The 22990-nt window shown below is 66.7% G+C and overlaps 1 protein-coding gene across 1 annotated transcript in view; it reads left to right on the top strand.

Moving 5' to 3' along the window:
- Positions 1-4293: 4293 nt before the first annotated feature.
- Positions 4294-22990, top strand: part of ASS1 (argininosuccinate synthase 1) — a 30941-nt gene continuing 12244 nt past the window's right edge. The window contains exons 1-10 of the mRNA XM_055138798.1: positions 4294-4478; positions 7182-7235; positions 8452-8558; positions 9084-9152; positions 10639-10827; positions 15055-15111; positions 16367-16441; positions 18130-18200; positions 18442-18472; positions 21462-21552. Coding sequence (XP_054994773.1) covers positions 8454-8558; positions 9084-9152; positions 10639-10827; positions 15055-15111; positions 16367-16441; positions 18130-18200; positions 18442-18472; positions 21462-21552 — 688 coding nt within the window. The 5' untranslated portion in view covers positions 4294-4478; positions 7182-7235; positions 8452-8453. The remainder of the gene's footprint in view (positions 4479-7181; positions 7236-8451; positions 8559-9083; positions 9153-10638; positions 10828-15054; positions 15112-16366; positions 16442-18129; positions 18201-18441; positions 18473-21461; positions 21553-22990) is intronic.

The following is a 22990-nucleotide window of genomic DNA, read 5'->3' as shown; positions in this document are numbered from 1 at the left end:
ACCTTAGGCAGAACCAGCTCTGCTGCTCAAGGTTCCACAAATCTAGGCCCTGAAAAGGTTCTCACGCCGGGGATGTGACTCAGTGGTAGAAAGCGTGTCTTTTATGTGTGATGTCTTGGGTTTCTCAGCCAGTACTGAAAAAAAAAATTCTCATTTGGGATTTCACATCCAGTAAAGAAGCTCCACAGATGTCTGGGCACATGTATTGCAACACTTCCTCGGAGACACGACTCGGATTGAAGAGAAAAGTCGAGGGCTGGAGTGAGAGTACAGAGGGGAGGCCCGGCCCACTGGGTCCCATCCCCGCACTGACTACGGTCTCCTGAGCCCTGCCAGGAGTACTCCCTGAGCACAGAATTAGGAGTCAGCCCTGAACACTGCTGGCGGTGGCCTCCCCACACAAGACAGAGTTGAAGCCCCTACACAGGAGGATCTCCCCGAGATGTAGCCGCCACAGATGGACGGGTTTGAGTTCCTCAGTCATAGCTCATGGAATGAGCAATTAGTGCTTTTGAAGAAATGGCCTTTAGGTCGTGTTGTTTTGGTTTGGGGCCACAGACCCAGCAGTGCTCCGGAGCTACCCTTGACTCGGTAGGAGGGAACTCTTGGCAGTGCTCGCTCAGGGGGCCGGGAGGTGTCAGGGATCAAACCTGGGCTTCCTGTAAGACAAGCCTTACTCCAGCCCCTTGAGGTAGCGAGAAGTCGCAGGCGTCACTCCGCACAGACAGAGGGTCAGAGACAGGTAAAGTGAAGAAACAGGACAAATGTACTGGGGTACGCCCCTCAGCGGACCCTACGATCTCTCGTGAGGCTGGGGGAGGACCGAGCCCTAAGCAGGATTTTAAGTAGTCCTGGGCGGGGAAAGACCAGCGGGGGTGGTACCCTTAGCAGGGAAGCATCAGCTGCAGCCTGGGGGCTGGCAGGCTGCGGGTGCCCACGTGATCCTTGATTCTGGGGACGTGTCGCTACTATGTGTCGCTGTTTCATCAGCCGGAAGCCAGAAGTCAGAGCACATCTTACAGGTAATCCCTCCAGGCCTTGAATAAAAAGGTTTTGTTTGTTTGTCTTTGTTTGGGGGCCACACTCGGGAGTACCCAGGGTTTACTCCTGGCTCTGTGCTCAGAGATCACCCCCAGTGAGGGACCACGTGGGGTGCCAGGGACAGAACCTGGGTTGACCACATGCAAGGCGAGTGCCCTCCCCACTGTACTATCATCACTCCAGCCCCAAGGTGTTTGTTTTCTTTTAATGATGGAAATGCTAAGAAGGTGGAAACAGAGACCTTAGCTTGGTCAGAGATGGAAGAACCCTGCATATTCCGCCTTCCCAGCTCCCGGGGGTAGAGACTCGCAGCAGGGTCCATCCAACAGCTTTTTATACAAACTAGCAAGCTGCTGTTACAATTGACACAGAAATCAAGGGAGCTGGACCCGCCGAAAACAGCTTGGGAACTGAGAACGTTTGGAAGACATCTGGCTTCAGGCTTGCTCCAGTGAGAGATGGCACAGCAGGGAGGGCACCTGTGCCACCAGGAAGGGAAGGTCTTCAGCTGCTGTCCCCCGGCCCCCAGAAGCAGATAAGGAGGAGACAGGAGCCCTCGGCCCCGAAGGGCGGTGACTCGACCTTGCAAGAAGCTGCTGCCGTTGGCCGGGAAGGGGCAGAACGGGAGGAAGTGAGGAATTGAGCCAGGAGGCCGCTGCTAGGACGCAGAGGAGAAGGAGGTGGCAGGCCAGAGTAGGGGTGCGGGAGAGGGGGAAGCTCTGTGTGGGGTCACGGTTGGAAGATATGGACTCTCGACTCCAGGGCCTCAGTTTCCCCATCTTCATGGTGCCACCCTGGGGGGCCTGCGGCCAGGGCTGCTGTGTGGGTGGGAGGGAAGGGTAACTCTGGCTGCGCCCCACCGGGGGCCAGGACGCCACGCACCAGGCAGATGTTGGGGGGTCAGGGGCCTGTGGGAGGCAGGTCACCCAGGGGTGGCGCTATCATCTTGATCGTGCCCAGGCATCCTTGCTGGCAGCCCTGCTGGCAGCCGTTTTTCATTCAAGACAGCTGTGGGGGGCTAAAGGAATAGCACAGCAGGTAGGGTGTTTGCCTTGCACTCGGCCGACCCGGTTCGATTCCCAGCATCCCATAGGGTCCCCTGAGCACCGCCAGGGGTGATTCCTGAGTGCAGAGCCAGGAGTCACCCCTGAGCATCGCCAGGTGTGACCCAAAAAGCAAAAAAAAAAAAAAAAAGAGAGAGAGAGAGACAGCTGTGACCTCACAGCCCTCCTGTCCCCAGGGGCTGTACGTCAGGAGGGGACGATTCCCTGGGCTGGAGCCGCCTCTGCTGCAGGGAGTAAAGGTCCCCCAGCCCGTGGCCCCGGGGCACTCGGCTCGCCCAGCCAGAGCAGCGGGCAGAGGCTGCAGAGCCTGGACACCCACTGCCAGTCCACACCCCGCCTCCCTGTGCTCGGGGAGAAAGCGGGGCTCAGGGGACGGCCACCTCCAGGGCCACAGAAAACCCTGAAGGAGATGCAAAGGGTCGGGCTCGGGGCGCAGGGCCACCCCGGGGTCTGGGGTAACCCTGACCCTCCCCCTTCACTGCCGCTCGCATGCACCCCTCCCCCAACTAGGCTGGCAGGGCCCCAACTCCTCCTTGATCTCTTTCTAAGTCTGCGGAATGGGGCTCCTGGGGGGTCACTGAAGAGTTTGGAGAGCTGGGGAGGAACATCAGGCCTTACTGCCTCAGTTTCCCTCACCACCACCTTTGTAATAGTTCCAAGAAGGGGACCCCCAGCCTTTCTATCTGGACTCCCAGCTTTCTGCAAGGGCAGTGGCGTCCTGAGAGCGCGGCACGAAGGCAGGATGAAGGCCAGGGAGATGGGCTGAGGAGCAGATCTTGCACATGGGAGCCCCGGGTGCGGTCCCTGGAGCACTGCCAGGAGTAGCTCCCAAGCACTCCAAGTGTGAGTCCCTCCCCCACCAGCAAAAGGCATGAGGGGCTGGGAGTTAGCGCCAAGGGTTGGAGAGCACGCGTGGCACAGGGGAGGCCTGGGACTGAACCCTGGTACTGCATGGTTCCTGGAGCACTGTGAGCACTAAATTGGGAGTAGCTCCTGGCCCAGAGGGAGCCCCGGAGCGGACAAAGAGGCGCAGGGACCACACCTACTACCTCCTACCTCCTGGTAGAAAGACTCTCCAGGCGCCCAGCCCCGTGGGGCTCCAGGGGACTCCAGGGGACTTCCACCCTCGCGGGCCCCTTCTGGGGCCTGAGGGCCAGAGACCAAGGAGCGCACTGGGACTTCGACCTGATTTTGCTTGTCAGTGGCTCTGGGGACTTTTCTCTCCTTAGAGGCCCTGCAGAGGGGGGAACTGACCGTGAAGGGGAGAGAGGGGACACAAGAGGGGGTGATCAGGCCCAAACCCGGCGCCTGCCACTGCGTGCTTTCCTCTGGCTGCTCCCCAGTGCCGGAAGGGTCTCAGGGCCCTCCCTAACACCCCCTTCTCCGAGATGGGGGAAGGGCAGACCAGATGGCTACCTCGGGGTTCAGTCGCCTCGCTCCGGCCAGGGGCCGCCCCATGACCTGTCTGGCAGCAGTTTTACTGGGTTGAGTTTGCAGCCCCGACTGGTTGGGGCGTGAAAGCTGGTCTGGGGGGCAGGGGCGGGCAGGTAGAACCTTCTGGAGACCCAGTGGGGTCACGACTCCTGCCTTTGTGCCAGCAAGAAGCTTCACCCATGAGCATCCCCCTCCCGCGCCTCTCAGCCCCTAGCCTAATAGTCACCGTTTATTGGGGCGAGTCCTGCAGGGCGTGGGGGGCTTGGGGGTGTGAAACCCTGCCTGCAGGAGCCGCCTCCGGCTCCGTTTTCTCATTTGCACCAAAGCGGTCGGCTCACGGGCTGGCGTGGGGGTAAAGGAGGGACTTTGAGGCCTTGCCAGCACCCCCAGGCCAGACAGCCAGTTCCTGCCGCTGTCCAGGGCTCAGTCACTCCGAGGCGTGGCCACAGGGGCCCCCTGCCAAGTGCGCCCTCTCGGGGGTGCGCCGGCCCCAGGGACGGGGCGTAAGACAGGGTCCGGGAGGGGCGGGGCTAGGCGCTCAAGCCCCGCCCCCGGCCGCTGAGCGTTCAGGCCCCGCCCACCCCAGGCCTCGGCTGGCTGCTAAGCGGCTGGGCCGGCGGCGGGGTCGAGGGTGGGGAAGGGGCGGGGCGTTCAGGCTCCGCCCACCCCGGGTCGCGGCCGCTGAGCGGCTGGTCCGGGGGGCGGGGTCGAGGGTGGGGAAGGGGCGGGGCTGTGAGGCTCCGCCCACCCCGGGCCGCGGCCGCTGAGCGGCTGGGCCGAGGGGGGGGTCGAGGGTGGGAGCGGCGGGGCGGGGGCGGGGCCCGACCGCGCGGCCCCCCACGTGTCCCCGGGCCGGCCCCCCCCGCTCGGTGCTTATAACCCGGGCTGCGCGCAGCCCCCGGCCCTGCTGCGCCGCCTGTCACCGCCGCCCGAGACCCGGTAAGGCGCCCCGTGCTCGCCGAGCCCCGGGGAGCGGCGCGGGGCCGGGGGGGACCGCGCGCTCCGGGCCCGGGGGCGCCTGGTGGCCGGTGCGGGCCCCCGCGCGCCCCGCGCTCCTCCCGGGCTCCCGCGCGCCCCGCCTCTGCTCCGGGCGACCCCCGCCTGCTCGGCGGAGACCCCGAGTCTCGCCCCCTCTTGAGCCCGGCCCTCCTTTTCCTCTGCTGCACCCAGAATTCCAAGCCCTCCTCGGCTCCGGGGCTTGGGCCGCCCCAGCCTCAGTTTACCCCGCACTGAGGGGCTCCGCTCGGGGCCTGGACGGGTCCCCGCGCCCAGGGCGGTTGCCTTGGGCCCCCCGGAGAGGCTCGCTGGCCGCGAAGGAGGCGCGTTGCACAAGGAGGGAAAGTGACCCGCGGCGCCTCAGTGTTCCCATCCGGGGAGTGGGGCGTCGCCGGGCCCCGCAATCTGGCGGCCCATCTCGGGCAGGAACAAACCTGTTCTTCCCCCCGGGTTGGATCAAATAGGCCCTGGCCTTTGATCGCGCCACCTGCCCAGGTGACCGGAAGGACGGCCGGAGTCCAGCAGGCAGTGCCGCCCCCACCCCCATGGCCAGGCTGGGCTCCCCTTCCTCCGCCTGGCGACGGGCACAGCTCGGGGTGCCCTGGATGTGGGAGGGCCGTGCTGGAGCCGCGGTGCCTTCACCGCTGCCCGGGAGGACCCGCCCGCCCGCCTTGACCCTGCCTGGACAGGCCGACGGGCAGTAAATGCCCCAACTGGGGAATTTTGGGTCGTTGCTTTGGGCCACACCTGCTGGGGCTCGGGGGCTCCTCGGGGCCCATGTTGGGGCCCACTGGGGCTTTGGCCCTGCCGGGAGCTCACCTAAGAAGCTCCTGGGGTGGGTAGCACCGGAGGGAGGGCGCTTCCTCCGGGTCTGACCCCCGCCCCCACCGCCCCGCGAGCACCGAGCCAGGAGTCGTCCCTGCCTGCGGACGGAGGTGCACCCGAGGGTCACTCCTGGCAGGGCTTGGGGGACCCCTGGGCGGCCGCGTGCAGGGCCAAGGCTGGCCCGCGACCCGGGCCCTTTCCGACCCCCGGGCAGGCGGGGGTCCCTCCCTGTCGGCGGGGCTGCGCCGCCCCCCAGCCGAGCTGACGAAACGCGCGGCCTGAACGGCGTCAGCCCGGACGGCCCCAGCAGCGCCACCTCCTGGACGGAGCCGGAAGCTCAGCCGCGCTCTGGCACCCGGGGTCGGGGGGCGGGGGGGGTGGGGGGGCGGGGGAGCGAAGCGGTGACGAAGCCGGAGAGAATTCTTGGGGCCCGTGAAAGCTGGAGGGGCGGGTGGGAGCTCCAGGGGCGGCCAGAGGCGCGGCGGGTGACTCCGGCCTAGAGAGCGGATTCAGATTCTGATTTCTGGAAAGAGCATAGAGCGAGATTCAACCCCGCCACACCACACTCACAGACAGACACACACACACACACACTCTCTCGCACACTCACACATACTCACGCTCATACACTCACACACACACACACACTCACACATACTCACACTCATACAGTCACTCACACACACTCACACATACACACTCACACATACACACTCACACACATTCACACATTCATGCACACTCACACACTCACACACACACACACCAGGACACCAGCGCCCAGACCCGCTAAGAGCACGTGTCTGCCACCAGCCGTGGTGCCTGCACCAGCTCCCGGGCTGGGCAAGTGCCCCCCCTCCCTGGGCCCCTGCCGCCCTGCCCGGAGGTGACGGCCACGCGGGGAAGGGGCGCCTGCCTCTGAGCATCCCCCAGCCCTGCGCATCGCTTCTGGAGTTTTTCCCGTGCCCGGCTGCCTGGCACGCTCGCTGCAGCTGGGGTCTCTGCCAGCCGTGCCCGCCCTGTAGGTGTCTGGCACCTGCCTGTCCTCCCGGCGTCTCTCTGAAGGGTGGCTGGGCCCGTGCCAGGGGCTGTGCGGACGGCAGGGCGCGGCCCTCGGCAGGAGGCAGGTCCTAGCATGGTGGGCCGGAGGGTCCTGTCGAGTGGCTGAGGGGCTGGAGCGCGGGAGGAGCGCGGGCCAGGCGGGGAGCAGGCCGTGCCCCCCACTTTGCAGGTACACCCAGCGTGCCCCCCCAGAGCAGATGCTTCTGCTTACCCTCCCTGCCCCCACAGAGCCCTCAGCCTCGGGCTCCTTCCCTCCGGCTGCTCAAGGGCCTTGAAGATTCCAGTCGCAGATGCCCGGTTTTCCAGAACCACACACACGGGTTTTCCAGAACCGTGCACACGCATACGAGCATACATGTATGCACACACTGCACACATGTGTACACATTGCACATACGCGCACACACATGCATGCAGTACCCATGCACACATACAGGCAGCACACATGCACACAGCACACATACACACATGCAACACACATGCACACACACCACACCACGCATACGCACATCACATATATAATACCCACCACACATATACTGACATGTGCACACATGCAACACACTACGATGCACTTTGCACATACAACACACATGTACACACCGCACACGTGTGCATGGCACATGTGCACATGTACACAAACATACATGCACGTGTGCTCATGCACACATCCACATGTGCACACCTGCACGTAGCCGTGAAGGCTGGGCGGAGGGTCCTCGGGCCCATGCAGGCCGCTGAGCTTCTCCCCTCCTGCAGGGTTTGCTGAGCTGTGAAGACTGAGTCCGGGCACCGGAACACCCTCCGTCACAGGTAGTGGGCCCCGGGAGCCAGGGAGGGCAGCCTGGTGGGCACGGCAGCACCGCCCCGATCACTGTCCACTCAGTGTCCCCTGCCTGGTCCCTAGTGGGCAGGACCGGCTGACTGGACACTGGGCAGCAGGGTCACCAGCTGTCCCCACGGGCTCAGGCCCTGGTCACTGTGGTACGGACGAGCCTTTGGGACTCCCGTGGATCTGCGGGGGGTGCCCACGGCCTTCTCCGGCCAGTGTCCCCGCAGGGCATGGTGAGGGGGTGCCAGAGGGGGCTGCTCTCTGAGCACTTGACCGAGAGTCTCACGGTCCTCTCTGAGGTGTTGGCCTGTGGACGTCTATTCATGCCCAGTGTGGCGAGGCTCAGTGGCCCCGGGGGAGGGGGAGATTTGGGCTCTGCCTCTGACCCCCTCCCAGAACCTCCTGTCTGAGGCAGACAGACAAAGACCCCCCAAGACAGACAGACACCCGCACAGACAGACCCCCAGACACACAGACACCCCATCCCGACCCCCCAAATACATACACAGACACCCCCAGGACACACACAGATCACAGACTCTCAGGCGGATGCGCCCACAGACACACACACACAGACACGCACAGAGCCTGCAGACTCACACACACACACACACACACAGACACGCACAGAGCCTGCAGACTCACACACACACAGACACACACAGAACCTGCAGACTCACACACACACAGACACGCACAGAGCCTGCAGACTCACACACACAGACACGCACAGAGCCTGCAGACTTGCAGACACACACACACAGACACACGCACAGAGCCTGCAGACTCACAGACACACACAGACACGCACAGAACCTGCAGATTCACAGACACACAGACACGCACAGAACCTGCAGACACACACACAGACACGCACAGAGCCTGCAGACTCACAGACACACACACACACACACACACACACACACAGACGCACAGACTCTCCGTGGGCCCAAGGGCGGGCGGGGCGGCGCGGGGGGGCTGTGACCTGGTGTCCCACGCCCTCCTTCTCGCCTCTCGCTCTGGGCCCAACACTGTGCCCCGCCCTGGGGAGGCAGGTGGGATCTGCCCCCCCTTCAGTGTTCTGGGACAGCCGTGGGCGGGCCGCGCACGTGGGGTGCGGCCTGGGGCAGGGCGGCGGCGGCGGGAGGAGTGGCCGGCCGTGCCCTGCTCACCGGACGTGTCCCCTCCCTTGCACAGACATGTCTGGCAAAGGCGCCGTGGTCCTGGCCTACAGCGGAGGCCTGGACACCTCCTGCATCCTGGTGTGGCTGAAGGAGCAGGGCTATGACGTCATCGCCTACCTGGTGAGCCCCGCCCCCTGGGCCCCCCAGGGCCTCACACCCCTGGCGCTGAGGGTCCTCCCCCCCACCAGCTGCCACTGGGCAGGTGCAGATCTGTGTCCTCACAGACACACGTGCACTGCACTGAGGCTCTGGAAGGTTCCAGCATCTGCCAGGGAAGCGCCAGCAGCCAGAGGGCCCGGGCCGTGGGGGCAGGGCCGGGCGCCAGGTCACAGGCCAGCCTGGTCCCGGCCCTAGGGGAGCGGCGGGGAGAGGCGGGGAGAGGCAGGGAGAGGCAGGGAGAGGCGGGGAGAGGCGGGGAGATGGGGGGAGCGGTGGGGAGGGGCTCTGCCTCCAGCCAGCGCCAGTGTGGGCGCACCGGGCAGCTGGTCCTTAGAAACCGCCTCTGGTCACGCAGCTGAGCCCCAGGGCTCCTGCGGGCACTTGGAGAGAGACCTCGGCTGTGCCCTTTCTCCTCCTTCCCGGCGGGCGGCTGCCAAGCGGGCCCCTGGGCCCCCGCCCCCGTGACCGGGCCCTGCTCTCTTCCAGGCCAACATCGGCCAGAAGGAGGACTTCGAGGAGGCCAAGAAGAAGGCGCTGAAGCTTGGAGCCAAGAAGGTGCCGCTGGGGGCAGCAGGGGGCAGGGCAGGGCTGGGCAGAAGCGACCTCGTCACCTTGCTTAGTGGCTGCCGAGCACTGTCACCCAGGCTGGCTCAGCAGGAGGGTCCACCGGCCCCGTGGGCATTCCTCGGGCCCCCGAGGGCGGTACCCAGCGACAGGGCCAGGGATCGATTCGGGGTCAGCTGCGTGGGCCTTAGCCCCCCAGGCCATCTCTCCGGCCCCCTCGCAGGGAAGCCTCTGACCGCAGGGGGCGTTTCTGCCCCTCCCAGGTCCTCTTGCTCCCACAGTCTGCTCCGCGCCCTCCTGTGGGGGGGGCGTGCCCTCATGTCACCTCATGCTCAGCTGCGGCCCACGTCCCACCCTCCATCCTGCACCTCCTCCCTGCCCACGCTTCCCGTCCCTCTTCCTGCCCACTGGTGCCTCCATGCATGCGAACCCGCTCCTGCCTCCAGCCGCCCCCCTCCCCGCACCCCTGCACCCGCTGTCCTTCACCCAGGCGTCCCCCACCCCGCAGAACCAGAAGGTGCCGCTGAAGGTCCATGCATGGCTTGATCTGCGCTCACGCGGCGTGGGGTCCACTTCAGGGCCATGGGAGCTGCGACCCGGGGGACGTGGTCAGGGACAGCGGGGAGGCCACCCGCTCTTCTGCCCTGCCGGAACTGGTTCCTTCTGTGGGTCGGTTACTGCCGGGTGGCTAAAAGCTAAGACGGGACTGACTCGGTGTGAGGGTGGGAAGGACAGTGGGAGGCTGGGTGGCCTGCCCCACCCCGGGGAGAGGGACCCTCTCCAGGCCCAGGAATGCGCGAGGAAGAGGAAGACTCTGCGTGTTGTGCGGGGAGGGCTCGGGACCAGGCTGGGAGGACGGTGGGCGAAGGTGAATCAGCACCATCTGCTGGGTGCAGGTGGCCGCGGGGCAGGTGCTGGGTCGATTAGTGATGCCTGCTGGGTGCAGGTGGGCCACGGGGCAGGTGCTGGGTCGATTAGTGACGCCTGCTGGGTGCAGGTGGGCCGCGGGGCAGGTGCTGGGTCGATTAGTGATGTTTGCTGAGTGCTGGTGGGGCCGCAGGGCAGGTGCTGGGTCGATTAGTGATGCCTGCGGGGTGCCGGTGGGCCGCGGGGCAGGTGCTGGGTCGATTAGTGATGCCTGCTGGGTGCAGGTGGGCCGCGGGGCAGGTGCTGGGTCGATTAGTGATGCCTGCGGGGTGCAGGTGGGCCGCGGGGCAGGTGCTGGGTCGATTAGTGATGCCTGCGGGGTGCAGGTGGGCCGCGGGGCAGGTGCTGGGTCGATTAGTGATGCCTGCTGGGTGCAGGTGGGCCACGGGGCAGGTGCTGGGTCGATTAGTGATGTCTGCGGGGTGCAGGTGGGCCGTGGGGCAGGTGCTGGGTCAATTAGTGACGCCTGCTGGGCGCCGGCTTCCTGGGCGCTGGCCAGTGTGGCCCTGGGGGGCTCTGCCCTGCTGACGCCTTGCTCCTCGCCCTCCAGGTGTTCATTGAGGACGTCAGCAAGGAGTTCGTGGAGGAATTCATCTGGCCTGCCGTGCAGTCCAGCGCGCTGTACGAGGACCGCTACATGCTGGGCACCTCTCTCGCCAGGCCCTGCATCGCCCGCAAGCAGGTGGAGATCGCCAAGCGGGAGGGCGCCAAGTTCGTGTCCCACGGAGCCACGGGCAAGGTGCGGCGAAGACCGGGCGTGGTGGCGAGGAAGGGAGGGACACAGGCGCTGGGGTCCCCCAGAACAGCCCGACACACTGGCGGCGTGACGGGGAGGGGCAGCGTGGCTGCCCGTGAGCTCTGCGGCATGGCGTGGGGGGAGGCCTGAGCTCTGTGAGTGGCCGTGGGGGGGCCCTGAGCTCTGTGAGTGGCCGTGGGGGGGCCCTGAGCTCTGTGAGTGGCCGTGTGGGGGGGCCCTGAGCTCTGTGGGTGGCCGTGGGGGGCCCTGAGCTCTGTGAGTGGCCGTGTGGGGGGCCCTGAGCTCTGTGGGTGGCCGTGTGGGGGGGGCCTGAGCTCTGTGAGTGGCCGTGGGGGGGCCCTGAGCTCTGTGGCGTGGCCGTGGGGGGGCCCTGAGCTCTGTGAGTGGCCGTGGGGGGTCCTGAGCTCTGCGGCATGGCGTGGGGGGGGCCCTGAGCTCTGTGAGTGGCTGTGGGGGGGCCTGAGCTCTGTGAGTGGCCGTGGGGGGTCCTGAGCTCTGCGGCGTGGCTGCTGCATGTGTGGCGTGGGAGCGTCCACCCTGTTCACACTTGGCAGTGAGGACTGGACGGGCCGGCCAAGGTCACAGTGAAGCCCAGACAGTGCCCAGGCCGCCCTGCTGGGCCACGGCGAGGCTGCATCCAGGCCCTGTGGCCTTGCGCCCCGTCCCCTTTTCCCGAGTGCAGAGTGGGAGGCCCCTGGACGGCTTCCAGGGACGGGACCAACTGTGGGCTCAGTGTCCAGGGCCTGGCCTGCTGTGAGGGGCACGCAGGGCCAGAAGGCCACGGGGGATGGGACAGGGGGGTCACTCTAGGCTCAGGGGACGCGCGTGTCCTTGGGCTGTGGATGCAGCCCTCCGGTCGTTGCCCGCCCTTCCTCCCTCCCATCCTGGCGCCCGTCCCTGGGTCCCCCTTCCCTTCCTGTGGACACGTGTGGCCCTCAGGCCCTCGCTCAGTGAGTCCCTGAAAGTCCAGCCCCCACAGGCCCTGTGGGGGGGGGAGTGCGAGGCGGGAAAGACCAGAGGTGCCGGCCAGTGCACGGGAAGGGCCCCGGGAAGCAGGACGGGCTGGGCCTAGGGGTCACAGCGCTGCCCTCTCCCCGGCTGGGTGGGGCCGTGGTGAGGGCCACGGCGGGGCGGGGCTAAGCGTGGCCACGCCCACAGCGTAGTCTCCGCGCCCCCCCCCCCAGCTGTGTCCAGCGCAGGGAGCGGCTGTGCTGGGCGCCCCCCCCCCAGGGAGCCTGTAGCGGCGGGGGCGCATGCCAGGGAGCCACGGGGAACCGGCGCTGGCGTTCCAGGAGTGGGGAGGGCGTGGGAAGGGCACGCGGGCAAAGGGGGCAGGCCCGGGCGGGGCCGGGAAGGCTGGGCCCATGCCGAGGGGCGTCAGCTCTGTCCTGGAGCAGCCGTGGGGGGTGCGGGGAGGCCCGCGAAGCCCCCAGCTCTGGAGGGCTCTGGGGGGCTGTGGCCCGTCCTCACAGGCCCGGGCCCGCGTTCACTACTGAGCTGGCATTAGGGGCGCGAGCAGAGTTGGGCTGGGGTGGGGCGGGGCCCCCCTGGGCTGGGGCCCCTGTGGGCTGGCGAGGGAGCCGGGAGCCGAGGCGCAGAGTTTGGGGTGCAGGGGCAGTGCCACCGGGTTCCCATCCTGGCTCCCCACTCCCCCTCCTGCCTCTGCGCCCCCCACCAAACCTCCAGTGCCCCCTCTGCTGAGTGGGGGTGAAGGGCAGGGACCCCAGCGAGTCAAGCCGAGGCCAGGAGAGCCGAGTGTGCAGGGCCTTCCGACTCTGCTGCTGCATTTCGGGCGGTGGGTGTGTTCCTGGCTTGGGGGTTCGGGCAGGGGGTCCCAGGCTGGCGCCTCGGGGTCTCCGGCCCCCAAGGCAGCCAGAGAGCTGCGCGCGCTGCTCATTTTGGCCACCAGGGGGCACCCGAGGTTTGGGTTTGAGCCCTTGGGAGGCTGCTGGAGTCCAGGGACGTTCTGGGGGCGTTGGCGGCGCCAGATCCCCGCCCACCCCCGCCCCACTCCTCCTTGTTCGGAGGGTCCTTCACTCTGAGAAGAGCATCTGTGGTCACTTGGGACTGGGGGATGTGTCCGTGGTCATGCTACATGTGTGTGTGTTGGGGGGGGGGTTAAAGGGGAGGTGGAGTCAGGCTTGGGGGTCCCCTGCCTGGATTTGCCGCCTCAGGGATCCGATGGACGAGACTTACTCCCGTGCCTCAGTTTCCCCTGCAGTTCCTGAGAACACCCTTAACAGCCTTTAGGGACAGTTTCCTAGACTCAGGGAGGGCCTGGCCTGGGTGGGGCCCGGAAAAGTGCAGATTGGGCTGTAGGTGGGACCTAGGGGTGTTGACAGCCTCAGAGCAGAGTCCGGGGAGAACCCACACAGCACCCGGGCAGCCGGCAGCGGCGGGAGCAGGCGCAGAACTTTCCAGCAGGGGCCCCCGGGAAGAGGGGAGCAGGCAGAGGCAGCCGGCGGGCCCGGGCCTGAGGCTGGCCTGGCTCCCCTCCCGGCCGGCCCGTCACTGGGCGCCCTGGGCCAGGGGCACCCCAGGGGGCGGGAAGGGGAGGGCGCCCGGGATGTGGGCACAGGAACCCGCACAGAAGCCGGGGTCCACCCCGCCCCTCCCGCTGGGCCGCTGCCCGCCCCCCCCCCCCCGTTTGGAAGGGGGGCTCAGTGCAGGCACCACCGGGGGTGCTGTTGGGGCTGTGGCACACCTGGGGGCCCAGGGTTCGGGGAGGAATTGGTGCTTATCCCGAGATCCCGAGTCTGAGGATCTGGGAGACGGCGGCCCCTCCGGCCCCTCCCCACGGGGGGAAGACGGCCGGACCCAGAGACATGGAGCCAGTTCTCGTTGGTGGGGCCTCTCCCGGCGGTGCTCAGGGCTCACTCCTGGCTCTGTGCTCAGGGGTCGCCCGGCGGGACTGGGAGGACCCAGTGGGGCGCGGGGACTGGAACTCGGGCCAACCCCATGCGAATCAAGCCAGTTGTTAAGGCTGTGACTTAGCCCCGGGGCTCCGGGCTGTGGGTTGCACCCCCGGGCAGGCACTGAGGGTCCCCCCTGCACCCCAACTCAGACAGGGTCTCCCAGGACCCCGCCTGGTTCCCTGGGGGCGGGGCGGGCCTGCTGCTGTGCCACCCTGGCGAAGCGTCCTCACCTCTCTGAGCTTCGCTTTCCTTCTGCAAACTGGGCGGAGCTCCTCCCTGGACGTGGGTGCTCCCAGAGGACCTGAGTGCGGGGTCTTGTTCCTGGGCTCCTCGTTCTGGCTCCTGACCAGACTCTTGAAAGTAGCAAGTTCTGAGCCGGAATAATAGGACGGGGGGGGGCACAGGCCATGCATGCAGTCAACTTGGGTTCGATCTCCTGCAACCCATTGGGTCCCCTGAGCACAGAGCCAGGAGTCAGCCCTGAGCACAGAATCAGGAGTCATCTCTGAGCCCAGAGCCAGGAGTCAGCCCTGAGCACAGAGCCAGGAGTCATCTCTGAGCCCAGAGCCAGGAGTCAGCCCTGAGCACAGAGCCAGGAGTCAGCCCTGAGCACAGAGCCAGGAGTCATCTCTGAGCCCAGAGCCAGGAGTCAGCCCTGAGCACAGAGCCAGGAGTCAGCCCTGAGCACAGAGCCAGGAGTCATCTCTGAGCACAGAGCCAGGAGTCAGCCCTGAGCACCACCTGGTGTGGCTCAGCGACAACAGAGCATCCTCCCCTGCCGGGCACCAGTGGTTCTTGCGGAGGCACGAGGCTCTGCCGTTCCCACCAAGGCTGGCACCTCGCCCCGCACCCCCATCTCTGGGCCCAGGGGCGGCTGTGTCCGCAGACTCGGTCCCGGAGGGCAGAACCAGCCGCACCGTGAGCCCCACCGTGCCCGGCTCGCACTCGCGCCAGCCCCCCACTCTGCGCCCGCGGCCGGTGCTCAGGGCCTCGGGCAGGGGCGGAGACAAGATTCCCACGTGGGCAGCCCAGGAGCTGCCCCAAGCCTGGCACACGCTGCCCGGGGCACTTCTGCAGGTGCCGCCGGCATCCTGCCACGCACACGGGAGGGGCGGGGCGGGCGGGCACCCGGCCACGTGCCTGTGTCCACTGGAGTCCTGACTCTGCCCGTGCGCATGGCCTCAGTGCCACCGAGGCCCGGCACCGGGCGTCCCCCACCCCGGGGCCCTGTGCTCCTGGGGCGCTGCCCCCTCGCCGACCCGGCCGCTCTCACCTTCCTGCTTCTGTGTTTCAGGGCAATGATCAGATCCGCTTCGAACTCACCTGCTACTCCCTGGCGCCCCAGATCAAGGTACGGGGTTAGTTCTTTCCTTGGGCGCTGGGGCCCAAGCCCCCTGGACAGAAGCGTGGAGGTTCCGGAAGGTTCCAGAGTCAGGGATGGTATGCACAGGACACGCCACACGATGGATGGTGCCCTTGCTCCCACAGCCCTGCTGGGCGTGTCCTTTCTGCAGGGATTGCCGTAATCCATAATCTACTGACCACCCTTCATCCGTCCGTCCGTCCATCCTCCCACCAGTCCATCCATCTGTCTGTCCATCCATCTACACGTCTGCCCATCTGTCCATCGGGCTTCCTGTCTCTCCATCCACCCACCCATCACTCATCTATCAATTATCCATCTGCCCATCTGTGCATTAACTCACCTCTCCATCCAACCTCCCATCTTCCTCTCTCGTCTGTCTGTCCACCTGTCTCCCCATCCTTCACCCATCCATATCTCTATCCATCCCTCTACCCCTCTGCCCATCTATCTACCCACCCATCATCTCTCCACCCACCCCACTAATCACCTACCCATCCACTGTCTCTGCTGTCATCTGTCCATCACACTCATCTACGCATGTTCTCACATACTCACCCATCCTTCACCTATCCACCCATCCACTTACCCAAGTGTCCGTGCACCCATCTACCCACCTGTACCCATCTAGCCATTCATTCACGCATCTCTACCCATCATCCGTTCATCACCCATCCACTCATCCATCCATCCACCCATCATCCACCCTTCATCCCTCTCTCCATCCATCCATCCATCCATCCATCCATCCATTCAGCATCCAGCACCCACCCACCCACCCATCCATTATTGTGGGGGGACCAGACTGCCTGATTTCTAGGTCTTTGTCTTCAGAGGCTGAGGCAGGGGTGGGAGGGCTGGGCCCCCCTAGCTGGAATGGGGCCAGAGCCGGGGGGTTCCGGGGGCTTCTAGGCCTAGGGCCCTCTGCACCCTCATCAGCCGCACACCCCCATCTGACTGCCGCCATCACCAGGGGCTAGACCCCGTGGCCAGACGAGGCTTCTCTGAGAGGCAGCTGGGGCTGTGTAACGGGGGGTCTTGGCAGCATTCGGGGGGGGGTCTAGGCGGTTCCGTGCTGGGCTCAGAGACGCAGTGCCCGCAGACCGAGGGGTGTTATGCCCACCAAGGCCACAGAGAGGCGCTCGGGACCCCGCAGGGCCCACCTGGCAGTGCTGGGGGGGGCAGGGCTGTGCTCCAGAGCAAAGGTTCTGCCCCCCGACCTCTGACCCCCGACTCCCCGCAGGTCATCGCGCCCTGGAGGATGCCCGAGTTCTACAACCGCTTCCAGGGCCGCAACGACCTGATGGAGTACGCCAAGGTAAGGGGGCCCAGGACGCCAGCCCCCAGCACGGCCCGAGCGTGTGTCCCGGGAGCGGGAGCGGCCGGCGTGCTGGGGCCGGGGCGGACAAAGGCGCAGCAGCCCCGGGAAGTACCAGTCGCAATCAAACATATTAGAAGTTTTGCCTGCAGCTCCCCGCGGCTCCCCAGGGCACCTTTCTTTTTAGCGACTCGGTGTCAACCCCTGACAAACAGCCTCAATCAATCAGACGGGGAAAAGCCGCCTGGTGCACGCACCAGAAAATTGCTCGGGGTTTTAAATAGCAGCCAGTGGCACAGGCTGCGCGCTCTCGCCGGCAGCCAAGGTGCCGCGTGGCAGGGGACGCGGCGGGGACGGGCCCGGCCCCTGCGCCAGCCTCCCATTAGGACCCCGAGTGCGGCGGCAGGCGCCCCTCCACCATCTGTTGTTTTATTCTGCGGAGGGGAGTGTTCAGGAGGTGCCCATATGTTGCCAAACAAACCGGCGGTGAGCGGAGCTATTAGGGGCACTTGTGGCGGGGGCGGGGAGGGGGCTCAGCTCCTTGAGGATCAGCGCACAGAGCGCGCCTCGTCCTGCAGGAGACGAGTCGGAGCGTCCACTCGCCTCCGCGCTCTGCTGCAGCCAGGGCTCAGGAGGGCCCCGCCCCCCTCCGGCACAGGCAGGCCCCCCCCTTCCCAGCAGTTCTGCCTCAGGCTCCTGTCTGGGCTCCTGGGAGGTGCTTCTGGGCCGGGGGGCCTCGAGGGGAGGAAAGTTAGAGGAAGGCGAGAGCCGGGTCCCCTCCTGCCCCCCAGAAGGCGGCCAGAACGGAGCTCCCCCGGGGAGGGGGCGCCCAGACCCTGCGCCCAGGACACCCCTGCAGCTGCCGAGACCCCGCCCCACACGCAGCACCAGGCGCAGGGTGGTCTCAGGCGAGTGGGGTCCTGAGACCCCTGCCTTCCCCCTGGGGAACGGGGCGGGCCTGTTTGCCGCAGAGAAACGCGCCCCCTCCCGGCAGGTTTGGTGGGGGTCCCCGAAAGGGGCCGTCTCCAGCCCCCCCCCCCCACAGGCTCCCTTCTCTGGCCGCCTCTCCCTGGCTTTGGGGCACAGCCGTGCCCCTGATTTCGAGTGGCCTCCCTGTGCCCCCCACTGCCCGCGGGGGCTGGCCGCAGAGTAGAGGGTCCTCGGCCAGGCTGGAGTTTTCCTTGGAAACTCGGTTTCCCCCATAGGCCCAGGGGCCGGGGGGTCCTGGAGTTCTTGCCTTGCGGGTCCGAGCTGCAGGAAGCTGTGGGGTCTCCCGAGGGCGGGAGGAGGCGGGTCACCCGAGGCTGGACGTTCCGGGCCCGGGGCCGGGTGCCTTGTCTGCGGGGAGGGCGTTGGTGGTGTCCCGCCCCACCCAGTGGCCTTGCTCGCTCAACCAGACGCCTCGGGGTGACCCAGCACCCCAGGGGAGGCCGAGCCCCGGCGGGCAGGTCACTCAGGAGCCACCCTGGGGTGGGGGCTGGGCTCAGGTGGACGCAGCTCTGTGGTGCCCCTGGTGGTGGCCGGGGGTCTCTCCCGGACTCTCCTTCCCCAGGGTCGGCCTGTGGGGTCTCGGGGGCTGCCCCTGACCCACCCTCGGCAGACCCTCACACTCCAGGGCTTTGGGGTGTTGGAAGGTTCCGGAAGGAGCCACGCGCAGCCCACCTCACCCCCGCCCATCTCCCCCGCAGCAACACGGCATCCCCATCCCGGTCACCCCCAAGAGCCCCTGGAGCATGGACGAGAACCTGATGCACATCAGGTGAGCCAGGGCCTGTCTGCCTGAGGGGGGAGTCCTGGGCCCCCGTGCCCAGAGGAATCCAGGAGGACTTCTGGAGGAGGTGGCATCTGCCAGCAGAGACACCTGCTGGTGCCACCGCCTGCTCTGGGGGGCCTGGCCCGGCCCAGCGGGGACCTGGCGAGACAAAGGGGCAGGCGGGTGGGGGCGGGGCGGGGCTGGGTGCCTCTGTTCCCTCCTGCTGACCCCCTGCCTCCCCCCACAGCTACGAGGCCGGCATCTTGGAGAACCCCAAGGTAAGCCCCTGCCTCACGCGTCTGTCCGTGGGGTCTCCACACGCTGCCTCTGTAGCTAATCTGAGATTTCACGGGGGGGGGGGGGGGCGCCCGCCCCTCTGGGCCCCTGCGGGTGGATGGGAAGGCGCCCAACGGCCGGACCGGCCACTTGCGCCAGCTCTGACGTGTCCCCAGCCCGAGCCCGGACATCAGGGAGTGTCCCCCTGGGGACCCGCCCAGGGGCAGCGCGGCCCTTTGTCCCTCAGGGAACCTGCCCCTTCCCGGGGCGCGAGCAGCTGGGCCGGCTGGTGGCGTTGGGGGCCGGTCCAAGGAGGCAGCTGGAGGGTGCCAGGTGGTTTGGGTGCCTGGGGGAGGGCTGGAGACCCCCACCCGGTTCCGGGTGCCCCCGAAAGGATCCCCGAGAGACGGGCCGGACCCGCAGCCCCCAGGCCCCCAGCCCCGCCGACCCCTCGCCCTGTCCAGGCGGGAGGGGCGTTCCTCTATGGGGAGGGGCCCGCGGCTGGAGCCTGGGTCCCCCCCGCCCCCCCCCGAACTGTCACTCACCCTGGTGGGCACCCTGGCCCCCCGGGGGGCTGATGGCCTCTCGGGCTGCCACCTGCTGGCCGCAGGTTTTCCAGTTCATGCCCCGCTGACCCCGAGGCGCTGGGTCCAGCCACCGTGATTAGCCCGTCAGTCAGCGCAGGGGAGCCCTGCACCCCCCAGGGGCCGGGGCTCCCTCTTTGGGTGTGGGGCAGGGCCAAGGCAGGTCCCCTCCGCCACGCCTGGGACAGTCCTGAGGCAGTGGCAGTGGCTGTGCCCCCACAGCCCCGTCCCGGGCCCCCGGAGATTGTCTCTCTGTGAAGGCCACACATGGGAAAGCTCAGTCGAATCCCTCCTTTTCCTCGCTGTGCATCCTTGGGCGAGTTGCTCAGCCTCTCTGAGCAGCAGGCAATACCCGGGCACTTTAGTACTCCCCCGCCCCGGGGTACCCCAGTGGGGTCCTGGAACCCGGGAAAGGGGCCCACCCCACCAGCCAAGACTCAGCAGCCCCTGACTGACTGCAGGCTCCATCCCAGGGGATGCTGGTCCCGGGGTGCCACCTCCTGGGGGAGGGGGCCTTGGCCCTGCTGGCCCCCCCGCAGGAGCTGGGGAGACGGAGCTCAGGGACGGGGGTCCCCTCCCCCTCTCCAAAAAAAAAAACCCCCGGGACCTGCCGGGAGGTTGGGAGGCAGATGGTGGAGCCATTTTCTGCCTCCGTGGGGCCGATTGAAGGGCAATGAGGCAGCTAATGCGGAGAAAGAGAGAAATTTACTCGCTCTAACTTCACTCGCCGGGTGACAGCGCGCATTCAGCCGGCCTACCTGGGCCCGGACAGCGGGCATCGATCACGCGCCCGTTCATGGGCCACTGGCCGCGGCTCCCCTCGGCCTGCCTCAGGGTCCCTTCGCCCCTCCTCCCTCTGGCGCTTTCTGCCCCCTCCCCCCCGCCCGGGGCTCCCCGCGCCCACCCCCAGACGACATTGGAAGTGAACCCCGCGGGGCGCTTGGAGACTCTGAGCCGGGCACCGGGCACCCTGGGCAGAGCCGCCGTCGCCTCCCCCGGGGCCCTGGAGGCCACGGTGGTGTCCACGGGCACGCGGGCCCGGCCCCCTCTGCACCCCAGGCCGCGTCCTTCCTCTCGGGGGCAGGGGTGGAGGGGAGCGCCAGGCACGCTGGGCACAGGTGCCCCAGAGGTGAGCTGCAAAGGGCCGGGGGTCACCCCGAAGTTCAGCAGAGACTCCGTGCCTGGCTTCGTTGGCCTTTGGCAGAGGGTCCCCGGGCCTGTCGGGGCCCCGTTAGCTGCAGGCAGTGGCCAGACCCTGGGGACCGAGGCTGGTGGACTTGTGTCAGGCCGCTGGGGGTGTGTGTCGGGGGAGGCGGGCCTGGCCCTGACCCCCGGGACCCCTGACACGGGGCCTGCAGCCCTCAGCTGGGGTCTCTGGACCCTCCTCGCGGGGCGTCCTTGTCCCTGTGCCCTCCGTGGAGGCGGCTGGACACAGCCCTGCACGCTGCGGGCCTGGGAGGCCTGAGGCCAGCTGGGTGCCCTGGGGAGGGTCCGTGGGACCTGGGGGAGCTCTGGGACCCCCTTGCCCAGAGAGCCGCTCCCCTGGCACTGTCGGGTTCAAAAAAGGGAGAGATGGCCCAGGGGAAGGGCCGGCTTTGCACCCCACTGACCGCCCGTGTGAATCCAGGGGTCACTCCTGAGCCGTGCGGCCGACACCCCTCAAAACAGAGAAGCAGCTCATGGCCGTAGGTGCCCAGAGCTGTCCCGGTGGGGTCCTGACGGAGTTTGGGGGTGCAGGGCTGTCTGTCCCCCCGGTCCGAGGGCTTGGTCCCCCAGGTGCCCCGCCGCCAGCCTCCCCTCCCTGGGCGGCCCGCAGAGCCGCACCCCCCCGGCCGGCTGTGGGAGACGCAGGGCGCTGGCAGAGGCAGCCCCCCCGCCCCCCCGCCGCCGCCTCAAAAGGCATTTTCCCAACGCACCCGAGAAAAAATATACATAAAGGTTGATGCGTTTTCAAATGGGTTTTTGCTCTGCTTCTCTTCCCTCCCCTGGGAGTATTAACCTCGCAGACCCCGGGGACGGCTCGGCCCGCCGGAGCACCTGCTGGGGTCACGCGCAGTCATTAGCTTTGCGGTCAACCCCAATTCCCCGCTGCCGCGCGCGCAGCCTGCTCCCGGCAGCCGCGCCCCAAAGTTACACTTTTCCTGCCTGACTTGCTCCTCTCCCGCTATTCTACCTCCAGCTGTGGGGGCGTCGGAGAAAAAGATGAGATCAAGTTGAGGGGAAAAATTGTCTGATTTTCCATCCTTTGTTTCCCAGGCCCCTGGCGGGCGAGGCTGGCGGAGGGGGGCTGGCGGGGGGGCCTGGGGGGGCCCACGGGGCCGCGCCTGCCACCCGGGCTCCTGCCAGGGCCGGGGGCTGCCCAGGGCCGGGCCTGGACCACCTTCCGTATCCTCCTGCCCTCCCGCAGAACCAAGCGCCCCCAGGCTTGTACACGAAGACCCAGGACCCCACCAAGGCCCCCAACACCCCCGACGTCCTGGAGATCGAGTTCAAGAAAGGTAGGTGCCTGCCCGCCCACCCGTCGGTGCCCGGCCACCCTGGCCCCGTGTGCAGTCCCTGCTGGTTCCCAGGGAGCACTGTTTCGGGGAAGGCTCCTCGGCTCGAGCCTTAGTTTTCCCATATGTCCATGGAAGGCTGGGCACTAGGCAGCTGTTAGGCCCGAGGCAGGCCCAGTCCTGTGCCTTTGAGAGCCAAGCCCTGGGCCAAGCCCCCCACCCCCTGCCCCCTAGGCCTCGTCTCTGCTGCCCTCTCCTCACCTTTCTGTTTTTGCTTTTTGGGTCACACCCGGTGATGCACAGGGGTCACTCCTGGCTCTGCACTCAGGAATTACCCCTGGCGGTGCTCAGGGAACCCTGTGGGATGCTGGGGATCGAACCCGGGTTGACAGTGTGCGAGGCAAGCGGCCTCCCTGCTGTGCTATCGCTCCAGCCCCTCTCCTCTCCTTCCTGCCCGCCTGGCAGCGGCCCCCCCAGCATTTGGGAGGGTCAGTGACATCAGCTCAGAGGGAACATGGGTGGCAGGAGGGGACCCTCCGGAGGCTGACAAAGTGACTGGGAGGCGGGGCAGGAGCCGGAGGACCAGCGAGTGTGGAGGGGTGGGGGCGCGGGGAGGGCAGGGCCAGAGCCCGAGCAGGGCAGGGGGAGGCAGGAGCCCAGGCCTCTGCTTCCTGCCAGCCAGTGCGACCTTGACGGTGACCTTATGTGGGCCACAGGAAGGATGCCCACATGTGCCCACACCCACAGACACACACAGATGCCCACATGTGCCCACAGACACACAGATGCCCACAGACACACACAGATGCCATAGACACTCACATACACACACAGATGCCCACAGACACACACAGATGCCCATAGATGCCCACAGACACTCAGACACACCAGATGCCCACAGACACTCACAGACACACACAGATGCCAACATGTGCCCACAGACTCACATAGATGTCCACATGTGCCCACAGACACACAGATGCCCACAGACACACAGATGCCCACAGATACACACAGATGCCCACAGACACCCACAGACACACACAGATGCCCACAGACACACACAGATGCCCACATGTGCCCACAGACACACACAGATGCCCATAGACACCCACAGGCACACACAGATGCCCTCAGATGCCCACAGACACACACAGATGCCCACACACACACAGATGCCCACAGACACACAAACACACATGGATGCCCACAGATGTACACACACACACACACACAGATGCCCACAGACACACACAAATGCCCACAAACACACACAAATGCCCACAGACACTCACAGACACACACAGATGCCCACAGATGCCCACAGACGCCCATAGCACTTGGTTCCCGGCCTGTTTCCCCACATCCACTTTTTGTGCCCCCCATTCAAATCCTGACTGCCCCCCCTCGAGGACCAAGTCCCCCCTCAGGAGATCTGGGG

This window comes from Sorex araneus, chromosome 1 (assembly GCF_027595985.1).
Source record: "Sorex araneus isolate mSorAra2 chromosome 1, mSorAra2.pri, whole genome shotgun sequence".
Lineage (NCBI taxonomy): Eukaryota > Metazoa > Chordata > Mammalia > Eulipotyphla > Soricidae > Sorex > Sorex araneus.
This window is presented reverse-complemented; position numbering and strand designations above follow the sequence as displayed.